This window comes from Vipera berus (genome assembly GCF_964194415.1).
Source record: "Vipera berus genome assembly, chromosome: 3".
In the NCBI taxonomy this organism is placed as follows: domain Eukaryota; kingdom Metazoa; phylum Chordata; class Lepidosauria; order Squamata; family Viperidae; genus Vipera; species Vipera berus.
The window spans coordinates 114,135,960-114,161,243 of NC_138204.1; the positions used below are offsets into that span (position 1 = coordinate 114,135,960).

The window sequence follows — 25,284 nt, forward strand, 5'->3', positions numbered from 1 at the left end:
ATCATTTAAAAAACTCAATATTTCAATGTTAGTATTCATACATCTGTATTTTATTTTTATTTTTTTATTTTTATTTTTAGTTAATCAGTATTTTTATCTACTCATCAAAACAATCTCTTGTAATCCCAATACAATCCTGTCTATTTTAATATTATCTATTTCAGGCCTCTTAAAAATGTTCATATTTCTTCAATCTTATTCTTGCTTTCTTCCTTTGCCATGTCATTTTACGCTTCTTTGCCTCAGGGTCATCAAAGCATTCTTGTATTACTATATCATATTGAAGTGGCCCTCCAGTCTCCACCTTTGAAGGATTGAACAATCTGCCAACAGCACCAAATCTTCTCATTATTTTCACCTCTTGATATAATTGTCCTGGTCCAAATAAACTTCCTTCCATATTTTCTCCATTACAATCTTCAAAAACCTGTATTTATTGAATATTTAATTCTTCTCCCAATGTATTTGATTGTTCTATTTCTTCTGTTAAGTTCTGTCCCAATAAAATATTAATTGTAGTCACAGTTTGAATTTGAGTTTGTTGCATCGAGATGCTTTCTAATTCTTTTCCAAAAGCTCTTATTTCATCGCCAGCTGTAGAAAGGAACTGATAAGTTTGGTAAAATATTTCCCACAAAGCCTGAATTTGTTTTTGAAACTCTTCCATCGTGAAAATTAACATCTGGTCTTCAAGGTTGTTGTTGTTGTTAGCTGCGAAGTCGTGTCCGACCCATCGCGACCCTATGGACAACATTCCTCCAGGCCTTCCTGTCCTCTACCATCTTCTGGAGTCCATTTAAGCTCACGCCTACTGCTTCAGTGACTACATCCAGCCACCTCATTCTCTGTTGTCCCCTTCTTCTATTGCCCTCGATCTTCCCCAGCATTAGGCTCTTCTCCAGGGAGTCCTTCCTTCTCATTAGGTGGCCAAAGTACTTGAGTTTTAGCTTCAGGATCTGGCCTTCTAAAGAGCAGTCAGGATTGATCTCCTCTAGGACTGACCGGTTTGATCGCCTTGCGGTCCAAGGGACTCGCAGGAGTCTTCTCCAGCACCACAGTTCAAAGGCCTCAATTCTTTGGCGCTCAGCCTTTCTTATGGTCCAACTTTCACTGCCATACGTTGCAACTGGGAAGACCATAGCCTTGACTATACGCACTTTTGTTGACAGGGTGATGTCTCTGCTTTTTAGTGTGCTGTCTAGATTTGCCATGGCTTTCCTCCCAAGGAGCAAGCGTCTTTTAATTTCTTGGCTACAGTCCCCATCTGCAGTGATCTTGGAGCCCAGGAAAATAAAATCTGTCACTACCTCCATTTCTTCCCCATCTATTTGCCAGGAATTGAGAGGGCCAGATGCCATGATCTTGGTTTTCTTAATGTTAAGTTTCAAGCCAACTTTTGCACTCTCCTTCTTCACCTGCAACAAGAGGCTCTTTAGTTCTTCTTCACTTTCTGCCATTAGAGTGGTATCATCTGCGTATCTTAGGTTGTTGATATTTCTTCCGGCAATCTTAATTCCAACTTTTGATTCATCTAGCCCTGCCTTTCTCATGATGTGCTCTGCATATAAGTTAAATAGGCAGGGCGACAGTATACAGCCTTGCCGGACTCCTTTCCCAATTTTGAACCAATCAGTGGTTCCGTGTCCAGTTCTCACTGTTGCTTCTTGACCCGCATATAGGTTTCTCAAGAGACAAATAAGATGGTCTGGTACTCCCATCTCTTTAAGAACTTGCCACAGTTTGTTATGATCCACACAATCAAAGGCTTTAGCATAGTCAATGAAGCAGAAGTAGATGTTTTTCTGGAACTCCCTAGCTTTCTCCATGATCCAGCGTATGTTGGCAATTTGATCTCTAGTTCCTCTGCCTCTTCGAAATCCTGCCTGCACTTCTGGTAGTTCTCGATCCACATACTGCTGAAGTCTAGCTTGTAGGATTTTAAGCATGACTTTACTAGCATGAGAAATGAGTGCAATGGTGCGATAGTTTGAACATTCTTTGGCACTGCCTTTCTTTGGAATTGGAATGTAAACTGATCTTTTCCAATCCTGTGGCCATTGTTGAGTTTTCCAAATTTGCTGGCAAATTGAGTGTAGCACTTTTACTGCATTGTCTTTTAAGATTTTGAATAGCTCAGCTGGAATACTGTCACCTCCACTAGCTTTGTTGTTGCTCAGCTTTTCTAAGGCCCACTTCACTTCACATTCTAGGATGTCTGGCTCGAGGTCAGTGACCACCTCATTGTGATTATCAGGGACGTTAAGCTCATTCTTGTATAGTTCTTCTGTGTAATTTTGCCACCTCTTCTTAATCTCTTCTGCCTCTGTTAGGTCCCTGCCATTTTGGTCCTTTATCATGCCCATTTTTGCATTAAACGTTCCCTTCATTTCTCCAATTTTCTTGAAAAGATCTCTGGTCCTCCCTATTCTATTGTTTTCTTCTATTTCTTTGCACTGTTCATTTAAGAAGGCATTCTTATCTCTTCTAGCTATTTTCTGGAATTCTGCATTCAATTGGGTGTATCTTTCTTTTTCTCCCTTGCCTTTCGCTTCCCTCCTTTCCTCAGCTATTTGCAAAGCTTCCTCAGACAGCCATTTTGCTTTCTTGCATTTCTTTTTCTTTGGGATGGTTTTGGTTGCTACCTGTTGTACAATGTCACGAACCTCTGTCCATAGTTCTTCAGGCACTCTGTCTATCAGATCTAATTCCTTAAATCTATTTGTCACCTCTACTGTATATTCAACAGGGATATGATTTAATTCATACCTGACTGGCCTAGTGCTTTTCCCTACTTTCTTCAGTTTAAGCCTAAACTTTGCAAGGAGAAGCTCATGGTCTGAGCCACAGTCAGCTCCTGGTCTTGTTTTTACTGACTGTATAGAGCTTCTCCATCTTTGGCTGCAGAGCATATAGTCAATCTGATTTCTGTGTTGACCATCTGGTGATGTCCATGTGTAGAGCCGTCTCTTGGGTTGTTGGAAAAGAGTGTTTGCTATGACCATCGTATTCTCTTGACAGAATTCTATCAGCCTGTGCCCTGCTTCATTTTGCACTCCAAGGCCAAACTTGCCTGTTATTCCAGTTATCTTTTGGCTTCCTACTTTAGCATTCCAATCCCCCATGATGATAAGAACATCATTTTTTGGTGTTAGTTCTATAAGGTGCTGTAGTGCTTCATAGAACTGGTCAATTTCATCCTCTTCAGCACTGGTGGTTGGGGCATAGACTTGGACTACTGTGATATTGAATGGTTTGCCTTGGATTCGAACTGAGATCATTCTGTCATTTTGAGGATTGTATCCCAGTATTGCTTTTCCTACTCTTTTATTGACTATGAAGGCTACTCCATTTCTTCTGAAGGATTCTTGCCCACAGTAGTATACCTGATGGTCATCTGAATTAAATTCACCCATTCCTGTCCATTTTAGTTCGCTGATACCTAAGATGTCAATGTTCACTCTTGTCATCTCTTGTTTGACCACGTCCAGTTTTCCTTGATTCATGGATCTTACATTCCAGGTTCCTATGGAGAAAAAATCTTTACAGCATCGGACTTTCCTTTCACCACCAGACACATCCACAGCTGAGCGTCCTTTCGGCTTTGGCCCAGTCGCTTCATTCTTTCTGGCGCTACTAGTACTAGCCCTCTGCTCTTCCCCAGTAGCATATTGGACGCCTTCCGACCTGAGGGGCTCATCTTCCAGGGTCATATCGTTTTGCCTTTTGGTACTGTCCATAGGGTTTTCATGGCAAAGATACTGGAGTGGGTTGCCATTTCCTTCTCCAGTGGATCACGTTTTGTCAGAACTCTCTGCTATGACCTGTCTTCAAGGTTACTCTTATCTTATTTTTCTTAAATATTTTCTTGGTTTTTTTAAAGAGAAAGATTGCAATTTCACGTTTAGCCACTGGGTGTCCCCCAAGTACTTTGGAAATTCTTTTCTTTTAGTATTTCTTTCTTTAATGTTTTTTTTTAAAAAAGCACCCCTGGGCTTGTTTGCCACCTTTTGAAGGGAGGGTTAAATTTTCCCCTCCCTCTCCACAGGGGGGAAAGTACTTAACAGCTTAATTAGGTGAAAAGAAGATGATTAAGGTATAAGAGAGGAATCTTACCCCCGTCTCTTCCACACTGCTTTAATGTTGCCTGGTGGTAAGTTTGACTTCAGCTGTCTGCAGCCTAGTAACTGGCCATATTCCTATGGTCAGTCTTTCGTCCGCCAGTACAAAGGGAATGCAGGAACTAATGGGGGGTTGCTGCTCCCCCGCGTTTCTGCAAAAGCCCCTTCTGTCTGGACACGCCTCCAGGGTGACTCTTCGGTCCTTTTAAGACCCCCCAGCGATGCGAATCTGGATGTGGAAGACGGGAGCCGTCCTCCAGACGTCCATTGTCAGCTGTTGGCAAACCGGAAGTCTGGCAGATTTCTTCCTATGTAATAGTTTTAATTCATAAAGGGTACAGCTCAGGAATTTAGATTGGAGTTTTTAAGAATGATGCCAAACTCTGGCCATATTCTTCTTTTTTAGATTTTTTTCAACGATTATATTAAGATTATCATGATATAAAATGGAAATAAAAATAAAGAAGTAGTAGGAAAATGGAAAGGAGGAAGAAAGGAGAATGAGAACTATAGGGGAAAGGGGAAAAGAAAAAAAAGGAATCCAAGTTTTTTAGTACAGTAAAATACAAAATTACTGCCTCAATTTTTTTTACCTTACCAACTTAACAAGTACTATCCATTTCTATAACAACAAACTAGATTAATCAGCAAAACCCAAAGTCAGTAGTTTGCTTTTTTCTGTCTCAAGCACAAAGTCAAGAAGCAGTTTCCAAGTAGAAACAAAGCTTAATATGGTCTTTTTTCTAATTAAAACAGTCAATTTTGCCATCTCTGATAGTTCTATCCATTCTCCATCTATTCTTCCATTGTGGAGACTGATGTATCTTTCCATTTCTGTACATATCCAATTCTCACTGCAGTCAACATATATAGTAACAAATCTTTTTTCCATCTACTTAACCAGTAATCCTAAAAGGTTTTAATTGTACATTAGTTTTAAGAAGCTTCTGCATTTTAATATGGATCTGTGCCCAATATTACTTTCCTTTATCACAAATCCACCAAAGATAATAAAAAGCACCTCTTTTTAAAAATATTGTTTAGATTTTTTTTTAAAAAAATATTTAACTCCTCCTACATTATTTTTATACCTAATACTCCTTTTTCTTCCTAATTTTACCCACAACAACTAACCTGTGTCAGTTGAGCTGAGAGAGAGAGCCTGATCCAAAGTCACCCAGCTGACTTTCATGTCTAAGACAGGACTAGAATTCACAGTCTCCTGGTTTCTATTTTGGTGCCTTAATCACTAGAGCAAACTGACTTGGAATGGTTTTAGGGCTCACCCACAGGGCAGTTTTTCATTTCTCCATTATACGTCCTGACAAAGCAGTCTCCTATCTAGCCATTGGTGCTGTGGAAACTAGGTACCTTTGTTGCACTGCTATTTTGGAGGGGAGAGAGATGTTACCGGAAATGGAAATAGTGGCTGAATAAAAGTCTGCCAGGTAATCAACAATGAAAAAAGTTAATAGTGTAAGGCAACAGCAATATTTCTTCTGAATACAATATCCAAATTGCTGTTGTCATTTGAGGAAAAAAAGTTAATTTACAAACAACAAAAAGAAAAGACTAAGCATATTTAGTAAATGAATGCTAAGCTTACTTAATCTGAAACAATTTAGAAGAGGAGATAATCAGCTGCTGTTGGTGGAGCTCTGCAAACAATCTGACCTCATTGCTAAGGATTTTTCCCTGTCTTTTTGACAGCAACTTTTCTCCAATGCCAGGGACATGGATTTACTAATCCACAAAATACCCACTTCGTTTCTTTGCTTGCTAAATAGAAACCAGTCCTCAACAAAGTGAATCTTTGCAGTCAGTTCTAGAAAACCGAGAAAACCTACAGCCTAATATGTCTGCCCAGCCATCACAGGGAGTGAAATTATCCTGCAGCAGAATGGCTAATGGGTATTTAATCCATATGTGAAGAGAAGGCCATTGCAATGGGGGAAAGCACTCTTTTCCTGTGCTGAGAAGCATTCAAGTCTGCTAATTTTCAGATTGTAATTTTATTTTTCTATGAAGGTCAAAACCCTTCAAAACATGTTCAAAGTTTGAAGAATAATGTATGGTTCTTGTTTTATGAGGATTACCTTTGGTACAAAAACAATAGCCATGTTTAGATGCCTCCAGTCTACAGTGCAGTATTGATGAATGTAGTGCAAAATGAAGAGCTCCTGGCCCAGCAATTCATTTTGGATTCATATTAGAATCTGGATATTTTTTTTATGGAAAATATATTTAATTTTAAAACAACTGTGGAGCAGAGCTATAGTTTCTGCCCAACGCCAGGATTTTCAGCCACACTTAAGGACTGCTCTCAACATTCTTTAGAAATTCTGAGAGAGGAAAGTTGATATTTTCTTTCCCCAAGCAAGCAAGGAAATTTTTATTACAGCCATTGAGCAGTCAAAGTAAGAACATAACAAAGCAAAACATTAGCATTAAAAGCATTCTGGCAAGATCTAGATAAAGCTCAGGTCTTAAATTACTCATTACTAACCCAATCCTTGAAGTGTCACTCAGCAGATTCAACATGCTGCAGCATAAAATTTGGCCATATGAAGAGGAACAGCTCTATCTGCACCCGCCAATAAAATAGAAATATATATTATATCAGCTAATAAAATATATACTTAGTTTATTAGTTAAAAATGAGAGAGGTGGTCACACAAGGATCTCAGTAAAATAAGAAATATAACTGAACATGACTCAGGGTTTCAACTTCCCCTGAGCCACAAGGGCAGACCCAATATTCCACAGGAATCTTATAAAATTTACCTTCCATTACCAGCTATGGTAAAACATTAAGCCAACACAAAACACTATCTTACCTTAAGGTGATTAGATATTTTTCTCTATATATTTCTGATTCAGTTTTAAAATGTCAATAAAAATATATCCTAAATAGGTGATGCGTCATTGGCCCAGAGTCATTTCGTTACGAGATGGATGGAAAATACATTCAGTAAATAAATAATAAGCAGACTATATATCCAAGTGGACTTGCGTCTTCTCAAGGCATGATGAGAAAACATGGATGGATGCATTTCTTAGTTAGAAATTTGTTAGCCACAGCTGGATAGCTACCTGTTGAAAATGCTGTAGCACTGTAATAGATGTACTTAGCATAGACAAAGGTTTGATATTTCCTCTCCCTTAGTTGCTGCTAGAGAATACTCAGTGTATGTTATGTAACCCTGAGTGTGATTTACAAGCAGAAAAAGACATACATCTGTCCCACATTCTGGTCTTCCATATGAGAATAATTTCTGGAATTAAAAATGAAAACACACAAAATTAAGTGACTTCCAAGTCAACTCATTCTGTAATGCTATGCTGTTTGATCATCACAGTCAAGATAATGGGGCAAGTCATTCTGCCGTCCCTTATAGCAAGCATGGCTTAGTGCTTTCTTTGACTGAGGCAGGGGCAGTATCCCGGGAAGGGGGGGCAGTGTTCTTAGCCATGCAAACCTAAGTGTCCAAAAAAGGCTCAGTTTCTATCATAGAACTGGCGCCACTTGATTATTACATGTTTGCTTACAATAATCCTATACCACTTCCTATGTATAGCAGATAACAGTGAGAATTTGATAAATCAATATTTTTAGAGCATATATGCACAGATCCAGAATGTGCAAAAAAAAATGTGGAAAGTCTCCTCGTAGCCCCCCTTTTTTCCTCTTTTTCTGGAAAAAAAATGAAAACCGTGTTCTTGAAAGTTTGCTACATCTTCACTGAAATTTGATAAAGCTCAGAAGCTTTCAGGTAAAACTGTTTTCAGATTACCATCTATACACTATGGATTTCATGAGCTTTTTCTTTTAAAAGTAGCAGAATCACGACACTTACTCAATCTAAGCAGGACCATAGATCAGACAACTGGGAGAAAATATGCTTGAGAAAAAGGCACCATCAAACAATATCCATTTAGCTCCAAGAAAATAGCATGGCTGATTACCCACAGTCAGTTCAGCCAAAGAAACATTGCCTTTAACATAGAACCAAATGTTTGCAACTTTCTATCTCCCGTGTTGAGTCACATGTACTTTTGAATGTGTGAAAATAACAACATGCACTCTCCAATTCTTCTCATAAAGAATAATAAGCAAAAATAAGATATATAAAAATTAATATAAATGGGAACAAGAAGTTGAAAGGTTTAAAGAGGAATACTGCAAAGCTTCTCTCATTCATATTTTTGAAGATGCTTTTAAAAACTCTTTATCTCGTTGAATTAATAGCAGATGTACACAATAAAATACTACACATGAGGGAAGAGCTCTAATTTAGTCTCCATTTTTGTGTATACTGGGAAGAATAGAGTTAAGGATGTTCTATTTTTATACAGCCAAGAGCAAGCTGACATTTTACACATGGGGAAAGTATTTACAGCTGAAAATTCAATGCAAACAGCTTTTTCCTTTATTTGATATTTATATAGTGATTAGTATGGCAAATATCAAAGTCTGCCTTAGAATCTCAAAATTTGATTTTTAGATCAAACTGTTCTATCATTGTTACTCAATTCTACTTCTTTCCCATATTAGGTTTGGCTGATTGCTCTGCATGCTTATATTATTACAGTTGCCAATCTGTATTTTAGGGACCTGTGCTTTTAAGAATGCAGTTTCAGATTAGGGAGAAGGGAAATTGATTGACCAACAAGGCAGAAAAACTCAGGTCACACCATCTGAACCTCAAGCCTGCATTGGGTAAATCATTTTCAGCTAGAATCCAAAGAAGAACTTTCTCTTTTCTCCTACTTTTGCAAATGCTCCTCCCTGGTGGTTGAGCTGACAGTGGTATTACTTGCATTTTGGCAACAAGTGAAACATTAGCATTGCCCTTTCTTATTTAGATTTAATATCCGCAACCTTTCAATATATTTTAACCAATAGGTGTCTCCCTGTCCGTGTTATATGCTTAAATATTGTGTTTTAAATTAATATAGTTTTCCTAAGAGCCAGATTGGGGCAATGATAAGATACTGGGCTAGAAACTAGGAAAGTGTGTGTTCTTGTCCTGCCTTAAGAATGAAGCCAGATGGATGACTTTGGGTGCCTCTCTGCCCTAGGAAGAAAGCAGTGGCAAACCATTTCCAACAATGTTGTCAAGGAAATTACACTTATTTTTTCCAAGAGTCAAGACTGACATGAAGGGATTCATGTCTTTCTATCATTGCTTTTATGGAGGCACAGTGGCTCAGTGTCTTAATGATGCTGGAGATGGTCTCTGTGCCAGTGGTTTGAGTTCTGTGAGTTTGAGTTCCTGTGGCAGGATGAGCTCCAGTCACTTGCATCAGCTTCTGTCTACCTAATAGTTCAAAAGCATGTTGTACACAAGTAAACAAATAGGTTCCACACCACATAGATGGAGTTCTATATGCAGGCAGTCAGATTTCTGCTGGCTCTCTAAATGGATATATCTTGCATTGATAGAAATTGATTCAGAAACAGAACTTGTTAAAGATTGCATGATAAAGTGGGCTCAGAATATTCAAGAAGTTATTACAATGGATACTTGGGAAAAGATCTGGGTGAGAAATGTAAAATTTACGCAAGCCCAAAATCTAAGAGAGAATTTTTATAAAATGTTTTATACAGTAGGTGGCATTTAGATCCCAAAAAGCTAGCAAGTATGTATCCGAATTACCAGCCTAAATGTTGGAGGTGTGGTGGTGAAGACGCAACGTATTTTCACATATGGTGGACCTGTAAAAAGGTTAAAGCATTTTGGATTAAAATCTGGTGGAATATGCAGAAGATATTTAAGAAAAGGATAAAGTTTTGTCCGCAATTGTTTTTACTGGGTATTATTACTGATACTACTGTTGTGGATATTAAGTTGATGTTGAACTTAATTACGGCAGCAAGACTTTTAGTAGGGCAATATTGGAAGAAGGAAGAACTGCCGACTATAGAGGAATGGACTTTAAAAGTTTCTAACCTGGCGGAAATGGCAAAGATCTCGGCGTATTTGAAAAACCATTCGCAACAACGATATATCCTGGAGTGGAAAAAATGGATTGATTACATCCAGAATAAATATGGGACTAAAAAGTTTCATTTAGCATTTGAATAAGTATTGATGTGACATTTATATGTTGTTTTGTTAAAGATAAAATGTATTGAAAAACTTTTCAATAAAAAAAAAGATTTCTGCTGGCTCTCAACCTTCCTGGTTGCAGTACCTTTTTATGAGATGGCTCTGGGGAAGGGAGGGGACCTAGGATGATGCTGCAGGAAGAGCCACTCATCTTTCTTTCTGGTGCAAAGCTAGCCCATCCTCCTGTAGCACACCTTGGGAGGTGCGTGAGCATCTCCTATAACAGAGCTGGTAAATTGGCAGCCAAACTACTACTCTGCAATACCATGGTGGTCTCCTGGCTAATGTAACACAACCATGCGCTAACAATAACAATAACAATTGGTTTTATGGATTTATTTTGTTTATGACTATAACCCACTATGAGATCCTATAAATGTTTTTTTTTAAAAAAGCAAGGCCAATGAAGTTTTCATCTGCAATGCATAACAGTCTTTGCAACATAAACACACCTCACTTATGTTTACTGAGGACATGTCCTCACAACACAGCCACAATCGCACAGGCAGCCTGCTCCTAAAATGGGCTGTAGTTGATCCAAGGAGTTTTGTTTTATTTTCCCTGTTGTTTTGGCAGAAGACTTACATGGAAGAGAAATCTTCATAGTTATCAATTTGTTGGGCTTCAACTAGCCCACTGCAAGATTGCTCCCTCCCATCTACCTGAAAGGCTTCATGACAGTAGGGGTCTAATGCAATATAGTGGTGGCTGGAGCCACAGAGTTAAAGCCTACCAGCCACTAACAGCACTGTCAGGCTCTTTATCCATGGAAAGCTTTTAACAAAGAAGGCATATGTAGGAGGGAAGTAGCACTGTGGCACAAAAGCCAAGCTTCCCTTCTTCATAGATTGGCAGCGCTCCCTCCAGAATGTCTCCATCTTTCATCTCCCTTTTCACTACAGTGTAGGGTATTTGAGGTGGGGGGCTGGAGTTGCCCTGGACCCTCCAATCCCATTGAATAGAAAGACAAATTATCCCATTCCCATGAAGGGAAGGGAATTTGAAGGGGAGAAATGCTGCAGGGCAAAGCAGAACAAAGGGGGAATGGGCATTTGTAACAAAGCACTACAAGAGTCACTGGCAATTATCCCTCCCCATTTGCCAGAGAGGTAGGAAAAGAATACATTCATCCCAACCACATTATATCTTCAGGACAACTGTTAGTGATTTGTTTAGCTACCAGGAGGTAATGCTAGATGGGAGGGGAAAGGTCAGCCAGGAACCTACTAAACACTGACCTGGAAGTGTCCAACACTGCATTCTGTAAGAACAGCAGCATGTGCACCATCAGATGTGCGATCTTTTTCTTCTCAAAGATGGAAGAAAAGCACATTTCAGTTGATGTGTGTATGTGGTTTTCTTCTAATATGTTGTGCAAATTCACCTTTTTAAATAGATCTGAGAGTCAGTTTAAAAGACGTCTGGCTGATAGCAATTTAATATTTTATTATTTATAGCTGCAAGGGGAAAATGCCTCTGGTTGTGGTTACAAATTGCTGAGGGCCAACTTTGGGACTAGGAAAGAGGTGTAGCTGTTGATCTTTTTAAGCCAGAAGCTATTGACATGACGGCTAATGGCTACTACTGATATGGACGGTTTTAACTTTGTTCTTTGTATGCAAAATTATAGAGAGACTGACATTCCTATCCTACTTCTCAAGACATATTCAAATTTAAATAGATTTTCAGTGGAATTGTTCTTATGAAATGTCTCCACGACAGCCTTTTTGGGGCAATCTGTTGTTCTAGAGTCTGTGAATCTAACCATTTATCATTTCATATTCCAGCTGTGTTCCTCAAATAGTTCAGAGTGGTTTAAAGTAACATTTAGATAAATGTTACAGAGATGAAAACACACTAAAAATCATCATAAAACTCAAAACTTAAGTTAGTTCTTATCCTGCAGGTGAATGCATTTCATGCCATTGTTACTTTCTGTCTTTTTACATATCCTCCTGCTGCCATAGAGCTGGACAGCCCTCATGACCTGATTGTGACAGCTTCCACAGAAACATCCATCTCTGTGTCTTGGACCAAAGTCAAGGGTCCCATTGATCATTATCGGGTCATCTTCATGCAAGCTTCAGGAATGGCATCAGAGGTTACTGTCTCTAAAGATGAGTCTGAGCTTACACTCACAGACTTAGAACCTGGGACTGAATACACTATCTCGGTCATTGCTGAAAGAGGCCGACAGCAAAGCTTGGAAAGCACTGTGGATGCCTTCACAGGTACTAAAGAACTATCAGATTACATTAATCAGGTACTGAGGGTAATCTCAAAGGTCTTCCATTGCTGTTTTATGATTGTCTAAATGCTCCAGGTCACATTTGGTTGGTGTATATGATTTGTCTTAGACAAAGCCCTCTAATATTTAGAAGATTTCTCTCATGCACTGGGCATCTGAATGGCCATGTGCACATACAGTTTGTGTGTGTGTGTGTGTGTGTGTGTGCATGTGTGCGCGCGTGCACACACACACACTTATTTTTCCCTACCCCCCTGTTCCTTATGGTTTGCAGCCCACTTTGACCATTCCTTTTGTACAGAATAATTGATTTCAGAACAGTTTTTAATTTCTCAAAACAGAGAGCTAAAATTCAATCGTGCTCATGAGATCTATTCCAAAGATAAATTCCCAAAATCTTAACAGTAACAGTAATCTTTCTTAGCTGAGAGGCACATTTGATCCTACTTTGAGTTAATTAATTAATTAAGTCAGTTAATTTACAGGTCTGTTCTCTGCTCTTATTTTTAGGATTCCGACCAATCACACAACTTCACTTTTCTCGTGTAACTTCCTCCAGCGTGAACATCACTTGGAATGACCCCTCCCCTCCAGCAGATAGGCTGATACTGACCTACGGCCCCAAAAATAAGAAGGAAACCAAGGAAGTGATGCTGGACCCTACAAAGAGACATGTTGGTTTGTCAGGGCTACAACCATCCACAGAGTATATCATGTCCCTGGTGGCTGTACATGGCCTTGTCAGCTCTGAGCCAATAGTTGGTTCAGTCACAACAGGTAAAAGAGCAGAGTGTTCTCCATTCTAGCGTGATGCCTATTTTTTAATCTCTTCTGCAAGAGAGTTGATTACAAGGTCCTTTAGAAAAAATGCCTTTTGAGCAGTTGCCCCTGTAAGTATATCTCTACACACACATCACACACACATATACACCATCACCACCAAAATTATGGTCATCTTCAGGAAAGCTGTTAAGATCTAACTTTTCCACCAGTTCTTTGGGACCATTTTGGATGTTTTTATTATTGTGCTTGGTTGCCATTTCATATTTTTGTATTTTGTATTTATATTCTGTTTGCTTTATAGCTTTATTTTTTTTATTTTGGGGGGACTGATTTATTGTTTGTTTTTCTGTTGTATGTTGCCCAAGTCACTTTGTTTGAGTTGGGCAGCCTTATAAAACTAGTAAATAAATAAGAAGTATATATTAAAGACAATCTTTGAAATGAGAGAATGTTCTTTGATTTAAACTAAAGTCTTTTGAGCTATTAAATATCACATTTAACTCAAGGTACACTAGCTTACTTTGCCTACTTAGTATTAGCTATCCAGTTTTCTGAAAGATCTAAAAACATAAATTACTGTATGTTTCAATCCTCAATACTGCTTGAAGAACTAGGATACATTTGTTTTAATATATCAACTCCTTTAAATAGCCCCATCTGTTTTCAAGAATGCCGCTAAAATCTGAGAAAAAAGATGGGATTGTTTTAAAGAGCTGTTTGCTTTCATTATATTCCAAATTATTTCTTTAAATCATGTTTGATACATAGATTGTTTCAGTATAATAATGATATGTGAGGCCATAAAGTTTGTTATGAAAATTATAACATAAACCCTGTGAAGTAGGGTATGGATTAACCAAAAATCAATGTTCCATCTCAATTTATTTATCTTACTACGGTAATTCCCAAACTTTGCTGTTGGAGAGCTAGTAGTCTGTTCCAAGAAATACATTTATATTATTAACAATTCTGGTAAGTCATACAGGATCCCACAGCCAATACATATCACAAATACATCTGCCAGCTCAATCTTGGTGTAAGTCTAGTTCAGGATTTATCATTTTCAGATGAGGGGCAATGGTCGTAACAGAAACTAGGATAAAATGTAAGAGTTGGGAGATCCTCTGAGGGAAATCAGTATTACTGTATCCTGCAGATTCCAAAATTATTCTTTAGGATGTAAGAATGAAGAGTGCTTCCAAATTTTAATTTAGAAAATAGTCTCTGTAGCTGTCTGATGTTTGAGAACCCTTGCTGTATTCTTACTATCAGCTGTATTTTGGTTTCCACCTGGAAACAAGTAGCTACACTTCAGATTGGAGTAAGAAGCAGTAAAATAGTCAAGGCAAACAGAACATGGACTTAATATAGTGACAAGGACAACAAGATGTCTATTTCTTGCATTCTCACAAATTTCCACTTTGCCTTCGCTTGGCTGGACTACAGAAATAACTGGTATCACAGAAAACACAGCCAAAATTTGGTTGATAAAATTACTAACTGTTTTTGCTTGTTTCCTTAAAAATGTGAGTAGAAATGATCCCATTTCTCCTTAACTACCCGGACACAACAAACACACCACACTTCTGTCTGAAATAGTGTGCTTTAATAACAGAGAGCTTTCAAAAATGAAAATGGGATTGCTTGCTTCTCAATCAAGACTCCCCTGAATTAGCACATCTATGGCTTGGAGGTTTCACAAGCCCTGCTGATCTTTAGCTGGTATGGCAGTTATGGGGTGGTTTGGGTTTGGAGTTCATTTATTATTATTTTTTAGAACCAAGGGGCCCTGATTATAGTGACCTCATCCTCATCAGCTAACAATTAAACTGCTGCAACAAATGGACTGTCTTTGGAGAGGACTTGGAAACTACAGTTGGTCCAAAATACAGTGGCCAGTTGCTAACTGGAGATACAGATGAGATCATATAATTCTGATGTTCCAGTTTTGCACTGCTGGTGCTTTGCTTCAAGATCCAATTCAGAGTTTTAGGCATCATAGACCAGATCAAGAAATCAACCCCACAGGAAAACTAAGACTGCTTTTTATTGAGACTGGCTCAGAACTGTGCAAATCGTCATTATATGCTCCCCTTCCTTATACTCCAGAAGATCAGGGAGACTTCTTTCTGAGGGACTTCTGAATTTTATTTGGTTTCTTGGGTTTTGGTTGTTGTTTTTTTTAAGTTCCAGCCCTCTTTTGTCTGGATAACAGTTCTTGCATATTTCTGTCATGGTCATCTCTTGTATTCTCTATATCAGCTTCCAAGTACTTGGAGATAGGGTGGCTCTGGACATTTTGGTGCCCTAGGCAAAGTTGTATTTTAGTGCGCTATATGGTTTGGCTCATCTTCTGACTTTGTTAGGAAGATGCCATCTTGTTTCTTTTTTTTCCCAAAGTTTTTGAGCTTTACACTTATGATTTTCAGTCCTGAACATTTTTTTTCTTTTATTGGAAATTTTAATCTTCGAGTGTGTTGGCTCATGAAGTACATCTAATGCCTTTTGATTTTTATGGTATTTTTTATTTTGACCTCCCCTAAAATTTGGGGCTCCTAGATCTAAGCCTATTTTGCCTTAGTCTAGAATTGGCCCTGGTCTCTCTTGGCAAGTTTTAATCCATCCATCCAGTATATCTTTTCAAAGAGGCGATGATATGGTGAAGGAGTTCAGAGCTTGACAGCATAAGCATTATGTATATACTGTATAACTGCTACCCAAAGCTATTCACTATATTCCAATTAGAATATGAATTTCGGAATTTTTTTACCTGTTGCCCTTTGTTTCATACAGAGATTGATCCACCAAAGAACTTGACAATTGTCAATGTGACTACAGAATCTGTGACTGTCCATTGGGCACCTCCAATTGCACCTTTTGACCACTATAGGATTTCCTGCAAATCTGCCCAAGGTAATTATGCTTCATCCCAAATTTTGTGAATGGAGTTCTGGGCTCCAATAGAATATATATAAATAGATTTAAACCAAGACCAGGATTCAGCAAGATAACCTATTCACCAGCTGGGCTACTTTCAGTCCATATTATTAAGATTCTTACTGAATGTATGAACAGTTTTTCCTTTGAAAACGAACTTAGTCCCATTCATGCACCTTTAGGCTCAGACTTAAGATCCAGTTCATTGGATACGGTTTATTCCCTGTTATGTTTGCCCAGAACTGCAGTCTTAATGTGTTAAAAAAGATTATTTTATTGCAGTTCCATAAAATGATACACCAAACTTCCAAAGATGTTAACTTTAAAAGACTAATGGGCAATCAAAATAAAATAGGGGTAAATGTTTTGGCAAGAGACTTTCATTGCATTTGACAAGCACCTTGAATAAGCTAAAAAGGTAAAGGTTCCGCCGCACATGCCTGCTAGTCATTTCCGACTCTAGGGGCCGGTGCTCATCTCCGTTTCAAAGCCGAAGAGCCAGCGTTTGTCCGAGGACGTCTTCCATGGTCATGTGGCCGGCATGACTAGACGCCAAAGGCGCACGGAACGCTGTTACCTTCCCACCGTAGCGGTCCCTATTTTTCCACTTGCATTTTTACGTGCTTTCAAACTGCTAGGTTGGCAGAAGCTGGGACGAGTAACAGGCGCTCACTCTGTTACGTGGCACTCGGGATTCGACCCGCCAAACTGCCGACCTTCTGATCGACAAGCTCAGCGTCCTAACCCACTGAGCCACCGCTACTTCTATACAAAGCTACTTCTATACAAAAAGTCGTCTGCTAATTACACATTCCCCCAAAGTAATTCACTGCATATGTAATTCAGTCACCTGCCTTGCCTTCTGACATTCTGCTGTAAACATGAAGGCATGTTTACATAATGCAATTGCACATTTAAAAAATAGGGGAAAAATAGCATTATAGGTTTACAGAGAAATTGTAGTTGAATAGATGCATATACCGGTATGTCTATTTATAGAATATATTATAGTAGTTAAAGTATTGAACTAGGATCAGAGAGACTCAGGTTCAAATCCATCCTCAGTCACAGAAACGTACAAGATGGTTTGGGGCACTCATTATCTCTCGTCTCAGCCTAATTCACAGGTTTTTATATGTTTCCCCAAGCAAGTATAAAATGAGTTCATACATTGTGGTAAGTCACTATTGTCTTAACCATAGCTTGTTGAACAAGCTACAATTAGCTTAATTCACGTATTGTAATGCACTAAGCTGTAAACCATAGCTTACAAACCACAATGGAAGAATTAACATATTTTAAACCAAAACCAAACAAACCCTAATATTGTTCTGCACAATATATGAACCCAGTGAACATGTGGTCTTGTCTAGGTTCTTAGAACAGGACTATTATCGTGCTTAGAAAATGTTAAAGCAAAACAGGGATAAATATCTCTCCAAAAATATTAGGGATTGTAAATGTAATGTTGGATTGCTTCTCAAACTGTATTTCAAGAAGCTCTGAATTTTCTCATGAGATAAATTATGACGGAGTAGCCTCTTCTTCAGATAATGTGTTAAATACAATCCATGTTTGATTGCAATGCACAGTGCCCAGAATTTATTCTATACATTTCTGGATTTCATTTTAAGTTATTAAGTCCACCAAGTCTGAACTGAAACGATACCAGAGATTTTCTGTAGATGGCTGCCAATTGGTATATTTCTAATGGGTTAGAAGGTGTCTTAGGGCCACTTCCTTAGATTTTAATGCTCAAATTATGACCTCAATTAAGACCAAAGTTTCCACAGCTAAGCAAGGCAGTTGTTAAGTGAATTGCACCCTATTTTAAGATCTTTTTTGCCATAGATCTTAACTGAATCACAGCAGATGTGAAGTGATTCAAGCAGTTGTTAAGAAAACCCAATTTCTCTCCTTACTCTGCTTGTTGGAAGCCAGCTAGGAAGGTCACAAATGGCAATCCCATGACCTCAGGACACTGCAGCTGTTGTAAATTTATTGCCAAGCATCCGCCCTGGGGATGCTGCCACAGTTGTAACTGCAAGGACTGGTTGTAAGTCACTTTTTTCAATGCTGTTGTAACTTCCAATGGTTGCTAAACAAAAGGTTGTCAGTCAAGAACTACCTGTGTTTGAATCCAGAAAAGAAAGAAGCATCATAAGGGCTATGTTTTTCAGGTTTTTTCATGGAACTAAGAATGGAACGTGTGCCTGGATACCACCTTACAATTGTCAGGTTGTTTTTGGAATACCTACATTAGCTGAAAATAACAAAGTCATTTTCTCAATCTATACAGGGCGAATTGACAATATAGTTGTTGCAAAAGGTATTACTGAATATACTCTCAACTACTTGCAGCCTTCAACTGAATATGAAATCAGCCTAAAAAGTATAAAGGGCAGAGAAGAAAGTGAACCACTTTTACATACCATGTATACAGGTATGAGATGCCTCTTTGAAAATATAGAAGTGTAATGAGTTTATTTGGAGAAAAGATGGCTCGTGATGGACAAGCATTATTAGCTAGTTATAGGATGACCCTGTATCCCACTGATCCCACTGAGTTTGACTGAGCCAGGAACCAGGCCTTTCGATGGAAACAAATTTGAGGGAGCTAAAGAATGTTCATTCTAATTACATTAAAGAATTCCTGTTGTGCATTTTTAGAAGTAAGCCTCGACTACATGGGCCATATTGAACTACTGTAGTAGTTAAATTCAAATATTCCACTAAACAGCTATTGGATTCATTGGCCCTGACAAAGTAAAGAGACAAATGTTAATCTGAGGGGGGAAAACTGAATTCTTCCTTTGGGACAAAATTCCATTGCTACCCACTGAGAAAAAAATTATAAACAAAGAGTAACAGCAAACAATATATAAAATATTCTACCCCAACTGAATCAACTTGTATTATTCTAAATCAGAGATAACTTCATTTGAACTTGAGCCTACAACTAACCCTTTCAAATTGCCTAAAGTCTGAAAAATGTTGGCCAGTCTGGGAAGCATTCACTTGTATTTATATCTTTATATTAACGTTGACCCGAAAATCATACTATCAAAGTTGAACTATTGACTTTGTATGCTAAGTATATTGAGGGTTTAACTTACATTCTGCATTATAGGGAAACTGAGCTATGTTTGTCTTTTGAAATACTTTGTAAAAAGTAGAGGTTGCATACTATCAAAGTTTGCACTTGAGGATAATTCAGAAACAGTAGAGGACTGCTAAGACTAAAACGTGGTCCACAAATTGCCTATCCTGTTCCAAATGTTCCTATAATTCACGTCTACTGATATTTTCTCCGAATATATCCTGATAGAGCAATAAATAATATGGCTAAAACAGTTAAATATACCAAACAGTGTTTTTCCAAAATTTCTGATATGTGCTGCAAATTTATAGGCAGCTTTTCAGCTTCTAATCATTTTGTTCTCTCTTCCTTTTTGGAGAGAGGGAAGGGAAGTGATAAAATATCTCTGGTCATGTATTAGTGCTGTGCTATTGCTGAAGAGGTAATCCAAACAAGTTTTAAATCTATTACTTCCATAGCCTAGTAAGATCTCAGCTTGAAGTACAGCAGTTTCAAGGAAGGCTGCTGCAAAGAAACAATCAAGTGCTTCACAGATAATGCATTTTAGTTGGGAACTTGTTGATCATGATTATTCTAAAACATTTGTTTATTGAGCCATACATTCATCCATCAGATCAATGATTCTGAGAGGCTTTTCAAAGCTTCCGTGAGGGTTTTGCTGTCATAAGACACCCAGAGTCACCCTACAGGGGTGATGGGTGGCACATAAATTTAAGAAATAAATTTTAGAAATAAATAACATTAATCTCCCACATAACTTTTGCATATCGTGTTGCTCTTATTTTTTTAATCATTACTAATTGCTGAAATGATTATTCTGATGACTATCCCATCTTGCTTTTTGCCTCTTTTGCAGCCATGGATCATCCAAAGAATTTGATTGCCATAAACATTACCCCAACAGAAACCTTGCTAAAGTGGGACCCGCCTGGCGTCGAAGCTGAAAATTATGTCATTGTGCTTACTCATGACAGTGGTATGTCTTTACTTAATGATCAGGATTCAGCATGTAATTGGGGCAACCACCACCCATCAGCTGAGATAAACACAAGTGACTGGGGCTAATGGTGAAAGTTGATATTAATCATTAAATGCTGAATAATGTTTATGTTTAGCATAAATTTCATTATATTTTACAACAATATTTTTATTCTTACACCTTTATCACTGATATTTTAACTATAAGATTTGGGACAGGCCCTCCATCTTTCTCAGTCACAGCTGAGTAAAGGACAACTGTTTTTAATTTTTTTTTCAGTTGTTATGCTTTCAGACCTTTCCATCACCACACTTTGCTACATTTCAAGGAAGCAATTTTTTTTTAAAAAAATGGAAAGATACAAGTATAACCATATTTTTAGAAGTGTTAACTGCTCCTTAATAAGGCTGTTCCCTTACAGAAATAAGAACAAGTAATTCAGGACAAAAAGTAAGAGCTCTTTTGTTGTCCTTCTTCAACATTATTTCCTTCTGGCAAGATTCCTGCAATGTAGGCTCGATTTGCATCTACACATTTTTTCCTACCAAGAAGGAATGTTGTGTATGAATCACAAAATAGTTTCCAGCTGTGACATAAGAATGAATCACCATGTTTATCCTAATATTAAAAATGAATCTTCCACAAGATCTATGACTTAACATTAATTCAGCAAATCCAGTTTTTGAGACTTGCCGAATTTGTATCTGACTATGGTCTTGCTGAAGTCTGTATTATTAATAAACCTGGAATATTGATATCTGAAAGCTGACTGTGTGATTCTACCTTTCTTTCCTCTGTAAGATTGAATGAGCTATCTGATAATTAACTCCAATTCTTGTTTCTGTTTGGATCCCACCTAGCCTCATGATATGTTCAATCCTTTTGCCTCTGATTTCAGTTGCCGGAGAAACTATTTTGGTGGACAGGACCGAACAAGAATATAAGCTTATCAAATTGCTTCCCAGTACCAGCTATAAAGTCACAATGTATGCTATCAATGGGCCTGTCACAAGCAGAACCATCTTCACCAACTTTACTACTCGTAAGTATTACATATTCCTCCCTCTAATAGGAATTTACAAGTTGATTTCAAATACTAGGAGGAAATGAAAGGAAAGTATTGCTTGATACAGATAACTCACAATTACATCTGTTTTCTGGGTTAAGCTCGGTGATTTATTGTTCATTTTCTGCTGCTGGCCAGTTTCTTCAGTTGGTGGAGTGGAAATCTGTTGGTCCCACTGAGTCCTAAGAACCTGGCAGGCATTTTTTCCCCTGGGAAATTTTAATGTATTGGGCCTGTTTCACTTGAACTGCACCACGTGTCTTTGAATGCTGTTGGAGATTGCTTAATCAGGGAGTCTGTGTAATGGTCGCTGGCTCCTCAGACAAACAGTCTCCAGGACCACCATTGGTTACCTCTAAGGCAGCAATAGGCTCCTTCAAACCTATTGGCCGCCACCTAGTGGCCAGCAGTATAAATAGCTGCATAGAAGCCTTGGTTACTAGTTCAATTCCTGCATTCAATAAAGTATGTTCCTGCCTGAACTCTCTTGCCTCGTCTCCTGCTTGCAACAAAGAACCCAGTTCACAACAGAAATTATAAGCTTCTGCCTGACTCATTTTTAAACTTATCACCTCCACATAGATATCTGAGCCTCTTCCTCTATTCCTTTCCTACTTTTACAGTTTTGGATCCGCCATCAAATCTGACGGCAAGTGAAGTGACTCGGCGAAGTGCTCTTCTTTCATGGCTTCCTCCTGTAGCTGAGATTGAGAACTACATCATGACATACAGAGCCCCTGATGGGAGCCGCAAGGTGGGGCCTTCATCTCTGACATCCATGATGAGGGATGGCAACATTTTGTGGTTGTATCAAAGAATTTGGAAGCATCTATCTTAAGCCTATTTTCAGGTTTCCTGTATACTTTACACTACAATTCCCATGAGTTTCCTGTCTCATAACGGTAGGATTTGATACTGCTGATTTTAGGAAAGTGGCCAGGTCTGGCCACTTGTGGCCTATAATGATAAGTTAATGAATCAAACAAAATGAGATTTTTCTCCTTTTTTTGCTTGCATGTAATGATCCTAGGGAGTCATGAATCATTTGCATAGTAAAACAATTGTTTGCAGTCATTTCTCCTCCCTGGTTTATTTTGACGTGGCTTCCATTGTTTCATTACTATTCCTAATGTGCCTACAAATCAGGAATCATATATTTAATATGATGTTGTTACAGTACAGAACAATAAAATGACTATTTGCTGAAAGCATTAAAAGCAAGTGAAGTATGTTAAGAGTGAAGGCAATGAGGTCACATGAGCAATCTAGACAATCAGGAATAACAAACAAACTCTTACAATTCTTTAAAAAAAAGCAATAGTTTAAAGGAAGGACTTCCTTCCCTTCTGGCACACAAAATAACTCAGTGCTCCTTTTTGGCTGTGTGTTACTTAATGCTGTAAAGTATAGGTCCCTTTCTCATGGGTTGGAGAAGGAAATAGTGTTTCTTAAATGGAAGGATTTGTTTATTTGTTTTTGCTGCAGAAAGTCGTAAACAGTGATTATCTGTATAGACATACACCTAACCTCTTGTTCCGAGTAACCAATCAAGAAACCAATCATGCTGTCGATGTATGTCTAGAGGTTAAGGTGCCAGGCTACAAACCAGAAAACTGAGTTCTAGTCCTGCCTTGGGCATGAAAGCCAGCTGGGTGACTTTGGGCCAGTCATGCTCTCCCAGTCCAAGTCATCTCACAGGACTGTTGTTGTGGGGAAAATAGGAGAAGGAAGGAGTATTATGTATGTTTGCTGCTTTGAGTTGTTCATGAAAATAATAAAGGTGGGATAAAAAGGAAAAAAATAAACCAATCATGCATTCCACAACTGCACACGAGCCTGAAAAGTTGAAATATCACACTAGAAATGGCACTAGCAAGGCATTTTATATTATTACCAAAAACCCTAAACTGGCCTCTTTAAGTAGTTACTGAGAGTAGATCTCAAATTCAGGGAACATTTATCATTTCATTTATGATCTATTATAGTAGCTTTACAGCATTGTTATTATTTCAGTAAGATAGCACTCACGCCTGCATAGTATGAAAAAGTAATGGAAGGAACCAACAGGCAAGTAAGCAAAGCTGGCTAGACTCATTCTTTACATGGTGAGAAACCTTTCACACTCTTTACTCAGAGCGTTTCCCCACTTTTTTCAAGCCATTCTGCACTGTAATCACTGAAGATAAATGCAATTAGAAATAGCATTATATCCTGACCAACTGCAGGGGAATTGTAGAAGAGATAAGATACCTCTGCCTCCATATTTTTAAAGACATGATTTATTGAATAGATTTTATGCACTATTTTTATCCAAACCCCCCCACCCCCCCAAACTTCACTTAACCAAAAACATCCTAAGCTTTCACAGAAGCAATTTCCATCAGTTGACCTGCCAGCTACCGCAGAGAGTGCAAGGAACTAATATCACTTCTATCCAAACTTGCATGCAACTTTTTAAAGGCTTTTTGCGACATCTTTGTATAGCTTTCTTATTGATTTGATTTAATGCTGCCCGAGCCAAATGGCTTTGTGTGGCCCACATACACCACAGCAATATAAAAACAATACAGGCAGTCATTTACAGCAGTTCATTTAGTGACCCTTTGAACTTTCAAGAGCATTGAAAAAGTGATTTATGACTGTTACAAGTGTCCCGGGATCATGTGATCACCTTTTGTGACCTTCTGACGAGCAAAGTCCATGAGGAAGCCAGATTCACTTAACAACAGTGTTACTAACTTAGCAAATGCAGTGATTCACTTAATAACTGTGGCAAGATCATAAAGTGGGCAAAATTCACTTATTTTTTTTATCAAAAAACGGGTGGGGAAAGGGGCAGAAATTCAACAATATATTGATACATCAACTCCAGGTCTGGGACCAAAGACAGATTTTAAGAGCTTTCCAGAACCCCGGGAGAGAGGGTGCCACCCTTATTTCCAGGAGGATGCTGTCTGATGGGGGCATCTGTGACCTTGATACCATAATAAACGGGGATGCTGATGCCATATACTAAAGGCAGAAAAATAACCGATTCAATTTAGTCTTCTGTTTGTTTGTCTGTTTGATTGATTGATTGATTGATTGATTTGTGTTGTTTAATAAGATCATTTTAGTCTAGTCTGTGTGGTTTGATGTTTTATCTGTTTTTATGGAGTTTTGAGGTTTGTACACAGCATATAATCCATTGAAGTTAGGTTAATAAATTGTTGTTGTTGTTGTTGTTAGTTGCGAAGTCGTGTCCGACCCATCGCGACCCTATGGACAATGTTCCTCCAGGCCTTCCTGTCCTCTACCATCTTCTGGAGTCCATCTAGGCTCACGCCTACTGCTTCAGTGACTCCATCCAGCCACCTCATTCTCTGTCGTCCCCTTCTTCTATTGCCCTCAATCTTTCCCAGCATTAGGCTCTTCTCCAGTGAGTCCTTCCTTCTCATTAGGTGGCCAAAGTATTTGAGTTTTAGCTTCAGGATCTGGCCTTCTAAAGAGCAGTCAGGGTTGATCTCCTCTAGGACTGACCGGTTTGATCGCCTTGCAGTCCAAGGAACTCGCAGGAGTCTTCTCCAGCACCAGAGTTCAAAGGCTTCAATTCTTTGGCGCTCAGCCTTTCTTATGGTCCAGCTTTCACTGCCATACATTGCAACTGGGAAGACCATAGCCTTGACTATACGCACTTTTGTTGACAGGGTGATGTCTCTGCTTTTTAGTGTGCTGTCTAGATTTGCCATGGCTTTCCTCCCAAGGAAAAGGTTAATAAATACAAACAAATAATTAAATAAAATCGCTGCATATACAACTCCAAGTTCTAGTATCAGTCAGGAAGTCCACACATAATAGACAAACAGAATACTCTTATCTCACACTGCAGTGTTCTTAGATTTAAGAATAAAGTCCTCAAGGCAGATACAAGCTGATAAGAATAGATACAGACTTTTATCTC

At 38.5% G+C, this 25,284-nt stretch overlaps 1 protein-coding gene across 1 annotated transcript in view; it reads left to right on the plus strand.

Moving 5' to 3' along the window:
• TNR (tenascin R) overlaps positions 1-25,284 on the plus strand; it is a gene marked incomplete at both ends in the record, with an annotated part of 123,823 nt that overhangs the window by 71,492 nt on the left and 27,047 nt on the right. The window contains 7 exons of the mRNA XM_081322559.1: positions 12,199-12,462; positions 12,990-13,256; positions 16,056-16,175; positions 18,499-18,642; positions 20,156-20,275; positions 21,177-21,320; positions 21,968-22,098. Coding sequence (XP_081178685.1) covers positions 12,199-12,462; positions 12,990-13,256; positions 16,056-16,175; positions 18,499-18,642; positions 20,156-20,275; positions 21,177-21,320; positions 21,968-22,098 — 1,190 coding nt within the window. The remainder of the gene's footprint in view (positions 1-12,198; positions 12,463-12,989; positions 13,257-16,055; positions 16,176-18,498; positions 18,643-20,155; positions 20,276-21,176; positions 21,321-21,967; positions 22,099-25,284) is intronic.